This window comes from Trichechus manatus, unplaced genomic scaffold, assembly GCF_000243295.1.
Source record: "Trichechus manatus latirostris isolate Lorelei unplaced genomic scaffold, TriManLat1.0 scaffold00096, whole genome shotgun sequence".
In the NCBI taxonomy this organism is placed as follows: domain Eukaryota; kingdom Metazoa; phylum Chordata; class Mammalia; order Sirenia; family Trichechidae; genus Trichechus; species Trichechus manatus.
In genome coordinates, this window is record NW_004444032.1 from 8,565,366 (window position 1) to 8,582,461 (window position 17,096).

Below are 17,096 nucleotides of genomic sequence, written 5' to 3' on the forward strand. Positions count from 1 at the left end.
TATCTTTGGCTATGTGTATTTTCACCAAAAAAAAAAAGTCAAGAAGGGAGAGGGTTGACATGTCATGGGGTTGTTAACCAGTGTCCTAAAACAATATGTGTACTTCTGTTTAATGAGAAACTATTTGTTCTGTAAACCTTCACCTGAAGTACAATGAAAAAAGAAAAAGAAAAATAGCCAATAAAATGTAAAAAATAATTAAGTTGTGCATAGGTGTTTGTTATATTATTCTCTGTACTTTTCTACAAGTTTGAAATACTTTATAATTTTAAAAGCAGCAAGACTAACAAATATTTAGATTATTATAATGCAATTACAAAGTTATAGGATAGATGTCACAAATAGACTTAACAGTTAAATATCTCGGAGAAGTTTCTTTATAAATAGAAAATGGTCTATCCCTTTTCTCCATGGAACAGGAGAAATTCCCATTCCACCTTAAATTTTAGGGTCTGCAGGCTTCTTTATCAGTTTTTTTTTTTTTTTAATTGTGGTTAAATATACACAACAAAACATATGCCAATTCAACCATGTCTACATGTATAATTCAGTTACACTGACAACATTTTGAAATTGTGGGTCTGTAGGCTTCTTGGCATGATTTCCAGTGCTTTCTCTGGTTTTCCAGTTGCAAATGATCAATACTGACTTGATAAGGGACTCTGGTGGTGCATTGTTTAAGTACTCAGCTGATAACCAAAAGGTCTGCAGTTCGAATCTATCAGTGGCTCCGCAGGAGAAAACACCTGGCAATCTATTCCCTTGAAGATTACAGCTTCGGAAACCCTTATGGGACAGTTCTACTCTGTCATATAGGGGTGCTGTGAGTTGGAATCGACTCAACGGCACACAACAACGTTTTTATTGATGCTTTCAAAGATGCTTTTCATGGGTGTGGTCAAGTAAGTGCCATTGTAGCTGATTCTAAGGCCTTAGTTCTGAGGATGTGGCCATTTAGCCACCAGTATGACTCACTTCAGAAGTGTTTTAAGTTTCTAACCCTAACGCAAGTTTTTCTGAAGTTCTTGGTGTTTCACTTCTGTAAAGTCAGTCTCAACAAGAAGACCATTTTAATCAGGAATGAGTCATTTAGCCATCTCTGAAAGTGTCTCAAATAGTTTGACGAATGACTACTCTTCTTCAAATTTATGACCACAAATTCAAATGTTAATATTATTTCTTGACCTCCTTCTTTAAACCGTATCAAGGAGAGCACTATTCATTTTCCAATTTTGCAATGTTTACTTGTGAAAATGACAACGAAATATAATTCACGTAGCCTTGAGCTTAGCATAGATCTTAGAAAATTTGTTTTATGTCCTTTTTGTTATGGGGAGCTAGGAAATTGAAGATACTCTGATTATTCTAAAATTCATTAGTGTTATGCCAGTATCTGAACTAGTAGGTTGAGAAAAATAATGGATGTATTTAATAGACAAAATGGAATGTTTCAAGTATCTGGTTAATGGGAATATGAAAATTCAGAGTTAAAATTAAGAATATCCAAAATGCTTGTCAGAAATCTCGAGAGACTGCCTATAAATATTGATAATGATTAGACAGTTTAGTGTCTAACACTCTTAGCCTGGCTAATCTGTAAGATCTCAGGTTAAGTATCATCTACTCGGAACTGTCCCTGGTTCCCTGAATCTAAATTAGGTGTCCCCTGGACCCTTGATTATTTTCTCATAATAACTGTGGTTTCCCCCCAAAGTGTCTGTCACAGTTTGTTATTAAATACCTGTTTGTGTGTGTACTCATTTAATATCAGTCTTCTCCACAGCACCACAAGCTACACGAGGTCAGTGACTGACTCTGTTTTGATCACCACTCTATATCCAGCAACCGGAACCGGGGAAGCACTCAATACATATTGTTGAATTAATGAATGAACATGTCTGTGCTCAAAAATAGCATTTCTATTCCAATTCCTTTACTTCCTCTTCCATGCTAAGCAGCACAATTTGAGAACTGCTATAGTGAGCAAGAGAATTGTTCCCCTTTAACTTCCTGGTTAAACCTTAGGCAAATCACTTAGTCGTTCTAGACCCCAGGGAACAGTATGAAAACAGGAGTAGAAATACAGTACCGTACTAGTCTAAAGACAGGGGCTTTGAAGCTTCCATCCAAATACGAGATGTGAGTCTGAACTATGATAAATACAGAGAGTAAAACCTTTTCTCTCTAGCCCATACTATCCTGATGCTGGATCGATACGGGATATTAGGAACCAGTGAAAAGAGCAGGCCCTGGAGTCAAACTTCCTGGGTTTAAATTCTGGTCTGCTTCTTTCAAAGTATGTGACTTTGGCCTCTTTGTGCCTCAGTTTCCTTATAATAAAATGCAAATGTTAATTTGACTGCCATCATAGTTGTTAGGAGAGCTAAATACTACACAAAAAGCAAGTAAATCATTTGGAACCTTGGCACAATGAAGCTCTTGGTAAGTCGTAGCTACTATTAATATAAGGAGCCCTGGTGGCACAATAAGGAACCCTGGTGATGCAGTGGTTAAAGCGCTCAGCTGCTAACCGAAAGGTCGGTGGTTTGGATCCACCAGCCACTCTGCAGGAGAAAGATGTGGCAGTGTGCTTCTGTAAAGATTTACAGCCTTGAAAACCCTAAGGGGCAGTTCTACTCTGTCCTATACGGTCACTATGAGTCAGAGTTGACTTGACAGCAGTGGGTTTGGTTTTTTTGTTTGGGTGGCACAATGGTTAAGCACTCAGCTGCTAACCAAAAGGTTGGTGGTTTGAACCCACCTAGCGGCTCTGCGGGAGAAAAGACTTGGAGATCTGCTCCCGTAAAGATCACAGCCTAGAAAACCCTATGGGGCAGTTCTAGTCTGTCACATGGTGTTGCGGAGTCAAATCAACTTGACAGCATCTAACAACATTATTAATATAATAAATGAGAACAAAGTGTTCCCACAGGGCCAATTCTCCTAAAAAGTGAACTAATGTCTTCAAAAGGCTCTTCAGCAAACCCTCAACGACAGTTAAAAAAAAAAAAAAGGTAAATGGAACAGTTCAGTACTTAAAGTGGCTTTATCAGATCTACTTTGACTGATCATGAGTCTCTGGACAAAGGGCATCTGATAACACATGAATGGCGTGCCTGTGCACATGCAAAAAACATTCCCTGAGAAGAGGGCTCCGTTAACGGCAACATCCCCTACCTGGACCAGTTGCAAAAGGTAATGCAGAACATCATCATCCTCCAAGCTCTCCAGTTTCTGAACTGCAATGGCTCTTACATTTTCATCTGAAAAGTTGCAGTCCAGGAGTTGCATTGTTAACCCAACATCCAAAGCACTTTGATCCCAGACCTCCCTTCTGGCTAACAACTGGTATGTTTTGGCCACAGTTTCTTGTTGCCCCCATTTCACTGAGCTAAACAGCTTAGGATACGCTTTTGGATACTTAAGGCTTTCATATCTAAAATGCCAGAGCAATTCTTTGTCTTCTGCTGTGAGAGGGTTAAGTGGATCTGTGGCTATGATTGCTTCTAGTTGCTTACGAAGCTGGTTGGGCATTTCAGCACGAACCCGGTCCCCTTCAGGGTCAGGAGTGGGCCTATGCTTAGGCAAAGCTATCGGATGGCAGTAATTGTCCAGAAGGATGGAGATGGACATTGAGTTCTCCTTGTCTGGGTTGGTTGCAGACGTGAGCTTGTCAGCATTGAAGCTCCCTTGGTCTTCTCCCTTCCCGGATATCTGCCACATGTGGAGCACATATTCCCCATGGCGCAGGAGAAATCGGTGGTCTATCAGCAGCAGGTTCACATAGTAGAGAAGCTGAAGTTTGCCTTTGGATTCAGAACTGGGAGTCTCTGCGGAAGCCTTGCCAGACAGGGCCGGAGCTTTGCCGCAGTAGATCTGGAGGTTCAGTAAAGCCCCTTTAGGCAAGTCTTTGATTTTGATACCGAACTCAAGCCACACATTCCAGAGCACCTCCTCTGTGAAGGGTTTGGGGCTGGTTCTCCTTTGGCAAAGGACTTGCTGCCCATGCTGAATGTTTGCCTCCACAAAAACTGTGAGGTCAGTGTTCCGGGGCAGGACAGGGATGTCAATGCCTCGGATCTTCACTCGGAACTTCCGGTCACAGTCCCACAGGGACACGGTGAACACACTCTCATGGTCCTTCCCATGGATGGTCAGCTGCTCATGGTAGCCAGTTACTCCGGTGCAGTCATCCACAAGGGGCCACTCTTCCTTCCTCACCTCGTCCAGAGCTGGGTCCGGAGGAGTGTCAAGCACCAGATGAATCTCTTCTCCATTCTTGAGGCAATGCCTCACCCACTGGAAGTTTTTGATGGGCGTTTCACCCACCAGATATTCATCCCGGCCACAGACGCGCAGCACAAAATCCTGCTCGCTTTGGCTTTCAGGGATATCCATCAGAGACTTCTTCTTGGCCATCTTGGTGAAGAAGCTCTGGAGGATGGTGTCTGGGGTGTCATCGGCTGAGACCTTGATGGTCTGGCTGGTGGTGCTGCGGTGAATGACAAGGAAGATGCAGTTGTTGGCAATCTTCTTCGACAGGTACTCTGGAAGGGGCTTGGATGTCACCCAGGGGTGCATGGCGTAGAGCTTGGGGTCGCGGCCGGCCACCTCGGCCATGCGCGGGGTGACCAGGCGGCGGCGCGTGAACTCGAGCTCGTCGTCGTGCACGTTACTGATGTCAGTGACGTCGTAGCCAATCAGCGCCGTGAGCTGCCGCTGGAAGGCCAAAGTCTCCTCGGAAGGTGCGTGGCGCTGCACCACGTGAATCTGGCCTGGGCTTCTGCGCAGCACCTTCCAGTAGCGCAGGCAGTCCAGGGTCTGCACCACCTGGTACCTGTCGTAGATCTCGTACCACTGTCCCTTTTTCTGGTAGAGCAGAAGAAAGTGGTCCGGGCCGAACCGGTGGTAGAAGTCTGCTGCCACGCTTGTCTCCAGCGCGCGCAGCCACACTTGGGCCTTCATCTGCTCCACGTTGCCATGGCCGGCCACGTGCAGCAGTGCCGTTTCCGGGGTCTTGCTGTTGCGGTGGCTCGTGGGCAGCACGAACTCGATGGGGATGAGTTCCATCGAGGACAGGCTGGCCGCCGTGCTACGCGGCTTCATCCTCCGGCGCCTGCGGAAGTTGTCCGCTCTCAGAACGACGGGTGGTTCATCGTTCTGCAGATCCATGCCCTAAGTGACCTGGAGGCAAGGAGAAACCCAGGGCTTTGTTACAAAAAAGGCACTTTGCTACGAAATGGCAAAAATAAAAGATGTTGAAGACTTTCGTATGGACAAGGATACCGAGGGACCAGACACATCAAAAAACAAGCAGACACTTCAAACCAGATACAGTACAGCCCTTAATAGCGTGGGATCTGGAGTTGGGGACCCATGAATCCTGGCCCCGCCACTTAGTACCTGGGTGATTTGGGCAAGTTAAGTAATCTCTGAACCTGTTTCTCATCTGTCGTATGGGTTTAGCAATACGTCAGAGGGTGGAAGTGAGAATTAAGTACTTCTTGAATTTGATTGATGGATATGTGAGGATAACTGGTCATTCTCTCTACTTTTGTATATGATTGAAGTTTTTAGTAACCAAAAAAATATGTAAAGCATTCATCTACCACAGTGCTTGACATAATGGTTCAACATAGTAATTGTGGTTCGTAAGCATACAAAAACACATGAATGAGCAAAATAATCCAGTTGAGTCCGAGTTTATACCACACGATGTGAGATGCTGAAAAACCCTATTTGAAAACAGGCCTTTGACTTCCTCTTTGTTCAGTCTCACGCTTCTCCTTGGGACCCAGACACCTGACCAACCTTGCTTCAAGTTCTTTATTTTCAAACTGTCTGGATCCTGGATCTGCTCGCTAATCAACTTCCTCTTTTTCTCTTTTCACTTTTTTCCCCCCTTTTAAATTAGGGAAGCTTGTCATTTCCTTCATAAAACTAAAAAAATATCGGAATTGGTAAAGTTGCAATCAAGACCATTTGCAGATACAGAAAATTTTGAATCGTTGAATGCCTAAACATTCTGGCTAGCACTGCTGTATTAAGACAGTATCTTGGAGAAGTTACTCAAGACTGTGCTCTCCTAATATGAACCATCAGGTATTTTAACTTAATGCCAATTCATTTGATCTGCCTCTGCTCTAGAGAGGGGAGGAGCCCCAAGATGGAAGGTAGAATTTCTGACTCCAGCGACCTGCTATATAGACCCTAATTATTTAACTTCTTTTTACTCTAATATTTTCATCTCTATGACAAGAATTCAAAAATTTATTCTCATTAGCTTATCTACTCCTTCCACAAACATTTAATAAGTATCTGCCATGCACAAACCATTTAAGTATATAAATGTGACATGCTACAGTAAGGAACCCTTCAGATATTCTGAAATGCTAAAATATTAAAATTGAAATATGAACCAAGTATTTTGATTTTAATATTTAGTATCACTACATTGTTAATAAAGCATTATATTCTAAATAGGAATTAACTGTTGAAACAAAATTTTATCAAATTTTAGAAACTAACGTTTACTCTGTTAAATGACTTAATGTTAATTAGCAAGACTCACAATTAATTTCCTGAAGAAATTAGAGCATTTGATATATACCAAAAATAAGAGTTTGATTAAAAGATAAAGAAGACAAGCTTCATTAGAACCAAGCTTATGTTTAAATCTTGGCTTAAACTTACTTTATAAAAGTTAATTAAAAATTTTTTAACTTACTTTTTATGTCAATATTCCCTCTCAAAATATTATGAAAGTATACTTACTAAGTAAATGAAACCAACTGTCCTATAGAACTGTCTCTTGCAACTTAAAACATTCACTGTTTGGCCTTTTGCTGTATTAGAAAATGACTAACAAAGAAGAGAACTGTAAGATATATTAGTATTGACACTAATTTGTAATAAAGCAACATACGTCCAAATTTAGGCACCATAAAACTTCACAGCAATAACTTCTGCCTCAGTGATACCAAAAAGTCTTACAAGATACTAGATACTGAGTAAAACAGGCTGACTACTCACTGCTTGTCTTCATGGTTGAGGCTATGAAGATTTCTCCTTGTAAGACGTTAGAAATCCTGTAAGTACAATAATCTCTAAACATACGCTTGTAAGAATATGAAGCCTGGTGACACAGGTTCGCTTGCCCTCCCCCTTGCTCCCAAACAAAAACAAAAACAAAGGTCTGATGCACCTGCAAAACTATCTCTGGAACCGCGTTGACATCCACACATACTGGTTGGACTAGACAAGGAGACAGAGACATTCAGTGGTAATACCATCTCAAGAACAAACAAGGGTTCCCAATAAAAATATTCTAGTCAAGAAGGAAGTGTCACTACTTCAAGTCAGACTCAATAAAGGACAAAGAGTAGAAGGAAGTAATACCTGATAAAGCAATGGAGGCGATGATGCTGAAGAATCATTTGTTTAATTTTTGAAAACAAAACAAATTCAAACCTACCCCGTGTGCCTGTAAACTCTTCCGCTTTTCTGGGTCTCCTTTCGTATCCAGATGCAGAGGAAGTGTTGCAGTTACCAGGAAGGAAGTTTTAACCAAGTTGATTATACATGTGATTGCTCATTTTAAAAGTGTCAGAAATGCATTTCCTGTTACAGCAGAGAGAGCAAGAGAGTGAGCAATATCATATTTTTTAAGTCTTTGAACTATTTTTGAAAAAACTGTGAGACAATGAGACATATCAAAATGACACAGATCCAAACAAAAATACACGTTCATGGGACACAAACAAATGAAAAATTTTTTTTTCTAGCTAGTTTTAAGTAGAAGAAAGGCCCAACAGCCACACTATCAGAGGATAGCCTGTTAGGAAGATTTTAAAGAGCCAGATTAAACCCATCAGTCCTGCAAAGCCCATTCTCTTAGTTTCCCCTCATGGGAATTCAAATGAGCCCTTCTTTATATACAGTAACTAAGGGATGGGAAGGAGAAACCTACTGGTCTAGGTAACTGAGCTATCAAGCTGAACATTTTCAAAGACAAGATCTGGGAGCTCACTTCCTTAGCTTGGTGAGAGATTTCTCTATATTTTTTCCCCCAGAGAATTCAGAGCCTAAAATATCACTGGCTCAAACTGAAAATACTGCAACTTGTGTGTGTGTATCTTTGAGTACTGAAAGTAGAGGCTTACTGTGAGCAATAATTGATTGACTACAGTTAAAATACAGATTGCTTGATATCACAGGAAAATTGGGGAGCTGAACCCTGTGACACTATCAGGCAGATAGTCACTGGAGATGGCTCCTGATTCCCACGGGAACAAGGACCCATAGAAAAGCCATCCTAAATCTTCCAGGTGATCCTAATTCCTTCCAGAACCCCCTAGCATCCTCAGATCCTGAACCAGTGCCCACCTCCTTCCCAGGGTTCCCTGTAGCAGAGTTCATCCTCCAACCTGGGCTGTCACGGACTCCAGCAGAGCTCCAGGGACAACAGGTAGACTAGAGTTACCTCCCAAGTCTCTTGGTGGTATATAACTTATAGTAGCCCTGATAGTTCCTCTGAATTACCTTGAGATCAAGATAAATAATCATTTGATCTGATCTGTCTTCCTTCACATAGGCCCCTTGGGTCTTAACTTTTTACAAAAACTCACTGCGGTCAAGTCAATTCTGACTCATAGCAACCCTATAGGCCAGAGTAGAACTTCCCCATAAGGTTTCCAAGGAGCAGCTGGTGGATTCGAACTGCCTACCTACTGGTTAGCAGCTGAGCTCTTAACCACTGCACCACTGGGGCAGTACTATAATACTTTACATCAGTCGGCAAACCATTTAATTCAAAGGCTGCCTCCCAAAGATTTAGAGGGGGCTTATCAACTTCCCAAAGTATTCCTGCATAGGTGTAGCCCATAAATCCCTTAGGAGGCCAACAGCATTAGAAACCTTAAGGCTGACCCTTTTGTTCCTGAGAGACCAAGAAGCCACACTGTAGTAGGAGCCTGCCAGAGTGTGTGCCTCCCTACAGCAGGAGCCTAGACAATATGTGGAAGGCGTTGGGAGGGGGGTAGGTGAAGGATGGGAGATGGGAGAGGGGGATGCTGAGCACAGAGGGACCATAAGCTTGACCAGCACAGTTCCCCAGACCATTCAACAGATTCCCATCAGGGAGGCCAAGTGCCTACCAGACAACAACAACAACCCCCCCCCCCACACACACGGACACAAACTATTCCAGAAATACTAGACCCTTGCCTCTAAAGGAGCTACTCAGCTAAGTCCTGTTTATTCAGCAAAAGGGGAGTAAAGGGATAAGCTTGGACAATTATGCAAAGGTTGCCTATTCTATGACTAAACTTGCAAATACTTCGACTTTATTGGTGGTGTCAGATTAAAAGTATCCTGTTCCCCGAGTCCTATTGTTGCCACAAAACTTTGTGTAATAAATGTTCCAAGGGTGATGTAATGACAAACGTCTCCTCCCTCTGTGTAAATACTTTCTCCATGCAGAAGCTTTCTTTACTAGTTAGGTCCTTGTTATGGATTGAATTGTGTCCCGCTAAAATGTGTGTCAACTTGACTAGGCTATGATTCCTAGTATTGTGTGATTGTCCACCATTTTGTCATCTGATGTAATTTTCCTGTGTGTGGTAAATCCTACCTCTGTGATGTTAATGGGAGCCTTGGTGGCGCAGTGGTTAAGAGCTATGGCTGCTAACCAAAAGGTCAGCAATTTGAATCCATCAGTCACTCCTTGGAAACCCTATGGGGCAGTTCTACTCAATCCTATACGGTCGCTGTGAGTCGGAATCGACTCGACGGCAATGGATTTGGTTTTTTGTTTTGGTATGATGTTAATGAGGCAGGATTAGAGGCAGTTATGTTAGTGAGGCAGGACTCAATCTTCAAGATTAGGTTGTATCTTGAGTCAGTCTCTTTTGAGATATGAAAGAGAGAAGTGAGCAGAGACACAGGGGGACCTCCTAAAACCAAAAATGAAGAAACAGGAGGGCAGCGTGTTCTTTGGACCCAGGGTCCCTGCGCTGAGAAGCTCCTAGACCAGGTGAAGATTGATGACAAGGACATTCCCACAGAGCAGATAGACAGAGAAAATCTTTCCATGGAGCTGGCACTCTGAATTTGGACTTTTAGCCTCCTAGACTGTGAGAGAATAAATTTCTCTTTGTTAAAGCCATCCACTTGTGGTATTTCTGTTATAGTAGCACTAGATAACTAAGACAGTCCTCATTTATCCCTAAAATTTTTAGGCTAGAAGACCCCAAGACCTCACCATTACCTTGTTTTATTAATATTGGTCGCTATCTTTTTCATTTCCTTCTGTGATTTGCCTTGCATCTAGCTCAGTGTTTTACATATAGCAGACTATAATACATTTTGGATAAAAAAAAAAATTGAATGGTTTGACCTTCTGCTATATCACACCCAAGCATCAGAGGAGCAACAAGATAGAATACATTAGAGAATAAGAACACAGTAGGAGGTATCAATGTTAATAAATAGATTGAGGATTAATTATTTGCTATGAGGAAGGTTCCTGTCTGTGGCCTTCAGAGAGATTACTTGTGTTATAATTGGAGAGACAAGACATGCTGATGTAAAAATAACATGTGCAGTATGAAAGTATGTGCAGGCCAAGTGGTTTAAGTTTATTATTTATCTTTCATTAAGTAATACAGCAGTTTACTGGGGTAGGAGGTCACTTTCGGTGGGATTTTTTTTTTTTTTTAATATGTATGGTGTCATGGATTGAATTGTGTCCCCCCAAAAATGTGTGTAGCACCTTGGCTAGGTCATGATTCCCAGTATTATATGATTGTGTTATCTGATGTGATTTCCTTATGTGTTGTAAACTCTACCACTATGATGAGATTATATGTGATCTCCTCATGTGTTACAAATTCTATCACTGTGATGAGGTTATACTGATGACGTTGACAAGATTAGTGTCTTAATGCAATCTCTTTTAAGATATAAAAGAGGGAAGCGAGCAGAGACACCTGGGAACCTCATACCACCAAGAAAGCAGTGCTGGGAGCAGAGCGCGTCCTTTGGACCTGAGGTTCCTGTGCAGAGAAACTCCCAGACCAAAGGACGACTGATGACACAGACCTTCTTGCAGAGCCAACAGAGAAAGCGTTCCCCTGGAGCTGACACCCTGAATTTGGGCTTGTAGCCTACGGGACTGTGAAGACAATAAATTTCTCTCTGTTAAAACCATCCACTTGTGGTATTTCTGTTAAAGCAGCACTAATGACTGAGACATATGGGGAGGCACAGAATTAAGGCAGGAGGAATCATAGTGGCAGGTGCTCGAGTTAAAAGGTCTTTGAGAGACAGTGAACACACTAGTTCACTGAAATGGTGAGTCTGTGAAGGAGAGCAGGGGAGACATTGTAAAAAAGATGTAAAAGTGTAAAAGATTGTGGAGGGACTTGAATCCTAGAAGAAGCAGCATGGATTTCATTCTGTAGGCCTGTGCTTCCCAACCTTATTTCATGTCTTGGCACATGTAAATAGTAACAACATTTGCAAAGCAAACTGGGTTAAACTCTGAAGGCTCCTCAAAGCCAGAGTCAATGCCGATAGCCCCAAGAGCCCCTAACCCCTTTGAGGCACACCAGTTTGGAAGATCTGCTGATGCTTATTTTTCCTGGGTGGGATGGCTATCTGACACAGACATATGGATATTTCCCAGCTTGAAAAGTCACTAGAATCCATCTTTTCACATTTTTTAGCTCAGCCTCAGATGGCTTATACAATGTGAACAAAAATGTACAAAGGCTTTTCAGTCTAATATAACAAATTACTTCACCTTCATATGTTGCTTTGTTGTCTGGACACAAATGCAAACCTTTATGAAATTGCGTACTATATTTGTGTGTGTATTGTAAAACTATATAGCCAAACATTTGCCAGTTTACCACTATTTACATGTACAATTCAGTGACACTGATTATGTTGTTCATGTTGTGCAACTGTTACCACGTTCCTTTTCCAAATTATTCCACCACCATTAATAGAAACTCAGAGCCCAAGCAATGACTCCTCCTTTACCCTTCCTTCCCACCCCTGGCGACCCCTTGTAAGCTTTGGTCTCTATGCATTTTTCTATTTCATATAAATGGGATAATAACAGTATTTGTCCTTTTGTGACTGACTTTTTTCACTCAGCAAAATGTTTTCAAGGATCATCCATGTTGTGGCATGTATCAGGACTTCATATCTTTTTATGGCTGAATAATATTCCGTTGTATTCGTGTACCACATTTTGTTTATTCATCTGTTGATGGACCTTTAGGTTGTTTCCACCTTTTAGCTATTGTAAATTGTGGTGTAATGAACATTGGTATACAGGTTTCTGTTTGCATCCCTGCTTTCAGTTCTTTTGGGTGTATACGTAGGATTGGGATTGCTGGGTCATATGGTAGTTCTATGTTTAACTTTTTGAGAAACTGCCAAACTGTTTTCCACAGTGGCTGAACCAGTTTGCATTCCCACTAGCAATGGATGAGGGTCCTGATTTCTACATATCCTTGGCAACACCTGTTATTTTCCATTTTTTAAATCATAACAATTTTAGTAGAGGTGAGGTGTATCTCATTGTAATTTGGATTTGCATTTCCCTAATGAATAACAGGAACCCTGGTGGCACAGTGGTTAAGTGTCTGGCTGCTAACCGAAATGTTGGTGGTTCGAACCCAACAGCCGCTCCGAGGGAGAAAGATTCAAGAGTCTGCTTCTGTAAAGATTTACACCCTTAGAGACCCTATGGGACAGTTCTACTCTGTCCTATAGGGCCACTGTGAATCAGAATTGACTTGATGGCAATGAGTTTGGGTTTTTAATGACTAATACCACAACTCATATGTCAGTTTGGAGTACTGTGGTGGCTTGCGTGTTGCTGTGCTGCTGGAAGCTATGCCACCGGTATTTCAAATACCAGCAGGGTCACCCATGGTGGACAGGTTTCAGCGGAGCTTCCAGACTAAGGCAGACTAGGAAGAAGGAGCTGGCAGTCTACTTCCGAAAAAATTGGCCACTGAAAACCTTATGAATAGCAGTGGAACATTGTCTGATATAATGCTGGAAGATGAGCCCCTCAGGTTGAAAGGTACTCAAAAGACGACTGGGGAAGAGCTGTCTCCTAAAAGTAGGGTCAACCTTAATGATGTGGATGGAGTAAAGCTTTTGGGACCTTCATTTGCTGACGTGGCATGACTCAAAATGAGAAGAAACAGCTGTAAACATCCATTAATAATGAGAACGTGGAATGTACGAAGTATGAATCTAGGAAAATTGGAAATCGTCAAGAATGAAATGGAATGCATAAACATCGATATCCTAGGCATTAGTGAGCTGAAATGGACTGGTATTGGCCATTTTGAATAGGAAAATCATATGGTCTACTATGCTGGGAATGACAAATTGAAGAGGAATGGTGTCACATTATTGTCAAAAGAACATTTCAAGATCTACCCTGAAGTACAACACTGTTAGTGATAGGATAATATCCACGCGCACAGAAGAAAGACCAGTTAATATGACTATTATTCAAATTTACACACCAACCGCTAATGCCAAAGATGAAGACACTGAAGACTTTTACCAACTTCTGCAGTCTGAAATTGATCTAACATGCAATCAAGATGCATTGGTAATTACTGGACTGGAATATGAAAGTTGGAAACAAAGAAGGATCAATAGCTGGAAAATATGGCCTTGGTGATAGAAACATCACTAGAGATTGCGTGATAGAATTTCGCAAGACCAACAACTTCTTCACTGAAAATACCTTTTTTCAGCAACATAAACGGGAGCTAAACACGTGGACCTTGCCAGATGGAAGACACAGAAATCAAATCGACTACATCTGTGGAAAGAGACGATGGAGAAGCTCAATATCATCAGTCAGAATAAGGCCAGACGCCGACTGCGGAACAAACCATCAATTGCTCTTAGGCAAGTTCAAGCTGAAGCTGAAGAAAATTAAGTCCATGAGAGCCAAAATACAACCTTGAGTATATCCCACCTGAATTTAGAGACCATCTCAAAATACATTTGATGCGTTGAACACTAATGACTGAATGTCCTTGTAGGATGACATCAAGGACATCATACATGAACAAAACAAAGGGTCACTAGAAAGACAAGAATCAAAGAAAAGACAAAAATGAATGTCAGAAGAGACTCTGAAAGTTGCTTTTAAACATAGAGTAGCTAAAGCGAATGGAAGAAATGATGACGTAAAAGAGCTGAACAGAAAATTTCAAAGGGCAGCTGGAGAAAACATAGTAAAGTATTATAATGAAATGTGCAAAGACCTGGAGTTAGAAAACCAAAAGGGAAGAACATGCTCGGCATTTCTCAATCTGAAAAAACTGAGGAAAAAATTCAAGCCTCGAGCTGCAATATTGAAGGATCGTCTGGGCAAGATATTGAACACTCAGGAAGCATCAAAACAAGATGGAAGGAATACACAGTTACGGTACCAAAAAGAATTTGTCAGCATTCAACCATTTCAGGAGACAGCAGATGATGAAGAATCAATGGGATTGAAGGAAGAAGTCCAAGCTACACTGAAGGCATTGATGTAAAACAAGGCTTCAGGAACTGATGCAGTACCAATTCAGATGTTTCAACAAATGGATGCAGTGCTGGAGGTGCTCACTCATCTATGCCAAGAAATTTGGAAGACAGCTACCTGGCCAACCAACTGGAAGAGATCCATATTTGTACCCATTCCAAAGAAAGGTGATCCAACAGAATGTGGAAATTATCAAACAATATCATTAATATCATGCAAGTATAATTTTGCTGAAGATAATTCAAAAACAGTTGCAGCAGTACATTGACAGGGAACTGTCAGAAATTCAAGCCAGATTCAGAAGAGGACATGGAATAAGGGATATCATTGCTGATGTCAGATGTATCTTGGCTGAAAGCAGAGGTACCAGAAAGATGTTTACCTGTGTTTTACTGACTGTGCAAAGGCATTTGACTGTGTGGATCATACCAAATTATGGATAACATGGTAAAGAATGGAAATTCCAGAACACTTAATTGTGCTAATGTACGTAGATCAAGAGGCAGTTGTTCAAACAGAACAAGGGGATACTTCGTGCTTTAAAATCAGGAAATGTGTACGTCAGGGTTGTGTCCTTTCACCATACTTTTTCAGTCTGTATGCTGAGCAAATAATCTGAGAAACTGGACTATATGAAGAACAGTGCAGCATCAGGACTGGAGGAAGTCATTAACAACCTGCACTGATGAAGATCAAAGACTACAGCCTTCTGTATGGATTACACCTTATCAAAAAGAAAACAAAGATCCTCACAACTGGACCAGTGAGCAACATCATGATAAGCAGAGAAAATGTTGAAGTTGTAAAGGGTTTCATTTTACTTGGATCCACAATGCCCATGGAAACTGCAGTTAAGAAATCAAATGGTGTATATTGCATTGGGCAAATCTGCTTCAGAAGACCTTATCATGGATTAAATTTGTGTCCCTCAAAAATATGTGCATCAGTTTGGCTGGGCCATGGTTCCCAGGATTGTGTGATTGTCCAGCATTTTGTCATCTGATGTAATTTTCGTTATGTCTTGTAAATCCTATCACTATGATGTTAATGAGATAGATCAGCGGCACTTATATTGATGAGATCTACAAGATTAGATTGTGTCTTAGGGCAATCTCTTCTGAGATATAAAAGAGAGAAGCGAGCAGAGAGACACAGGGACCTCATAGTACCAAGAAAGCAGCACTGGGAGAAAAGCGTGTCCTTTTGACCCGGGGTTCCTGCTCAGAGAAGCTCTTGGTCCAGGGGAGGATTGATGGGAAGCACCTTCCTCCAGAGCCGACAGAGAGAGAAGGCCTTCTCCTGGAGCTGATGCCCTGAATTTGAACTTCTAGCCTACTGGACTGTGAGAAACATAATTTCTGTTTGTTAAAGCCATGCACTTGTGGTATTTTTGTTATAGCAGCACTAGATAACTAAGACCGACCTCTACGAAGTGTTAAAAAGGAAAGATGTCACTTTGAGGACTAAGGCGGGCCTCACCCAAGCCATGGTATTTTAAATCACCTCATGTACATGGGAAAGCTGGACAACGAATAAGGGAGACAAAGAAGAATTCATGCCTTTGAATTATGGTGTTGGTGAAGAATATTGAATATGCCATGGACTGCCAGAAGAACGAAAAAAAATCTTTCTTGGAAGAAGTATGGCCAGAATGCTCCTTAGAAGTGAGGATGGCAAGACTTTGTCACACATACCTTGGCACTTACGTTATCAGGAGGGACCAGTCCCTGGAGAAGGACATCATGCTTAGTAAAGTAGAAGACCAGCAAAAAAGAGGAAGATCCTTGGCGAGGTGGATTGACACAGTGGCTGCAACAATGGTCTCAAGCATAGCAAGGATAGTGAGGATGGTGCAGCACCAGAGTGTTTTGTTCTGTTGTATGTAGGGTCGCTATGAGTAGAACTGACTCGGAGGTACCTAAGAACAACAATAATTAATAACACTGACCATCTTTTCATGTGCTTGTTGGCCATTTGTGTTTCCTCTTTGGTGAAATGTCTATTCAAGTCCTCTGCCCAGTTTTTGATTGAGTTGTTTGTGTTTTTGTTGTTAAGTTGTAGGAGTCCTTTATATATTTTAATATCAAGCCATTACCAGATATACAGTTCCCAAAATTTTTCTCCCAATCTATCGGTTATGTCTTTACTTTGTTGATAAGTCCTTTGATGAACAAAAGTTTTTCAAATTTTATGAGGTCTGTTCATCTGTTTTGTTTTTTGCTGCTCATACTTTTGGTACCGTGTCTAAGAATCCATTGTTAAAAACTAGGTCCTGAAGCAATACCCCTATGTTTTATTCTAAGAGTTTTATATTTTTAGCTCTCACATTTAGGTCCTTAATCCATTCTTTTGCATGTGGAAATCCAGTTTTCCCAGCACCATTTATTTATTTATTTTATTATACTTTAGAAGAAGGTTTACAGAGCAAATAATTTCTCATTAAACAGTCAGTACATATATTGTTTTATGATATTGGTTAACAACCCCACGACATGTCAACACTCTCCCTTCTCGACCTTGG

General features: G+C 41.3%; 1 protein-coding gene across 5 annotated transcripts in view; it reads right to left on the bottom strand.

The window, feature by feature from the left end:
- PIK3CG (phosphatidylinositol-4,5-bisphosphate 3-kinase catalytic subunit gamma) overlaps positions 1–7,606 on the bottom strand; it is a 34,082-nt gene extending 26,476 nt beyond the window's left edge. The window contains exons 1-2 of one of the 5 annotated variants that reach the window (XM_004382603.2): positions 7,475–7,606; positions 3,178–5,184 (exon numbers count right to left, since the gene is read on the bottom strand). In XM_004382603.2, the coding sequence (XP_004382660.1) occupies positions 3,178–5,172 (1,995 nt within the window). In that variant the 5' untranslated portion in view covers positions 5,173–5,184; positions 7,475–7,606. Of the gene's footprint in view, positions 1–3,177; positions 5,185–7,032 lie in introns of all 5 variants that reach the window. The other 4 variants (XM_023737052.1, XM_023737053.1, XM_023737051.1 and 1 more) reach the window with 4 other exon arrangements.
- Positions 7,607–17,096: the final 9,490 nt, after the last annotated feature.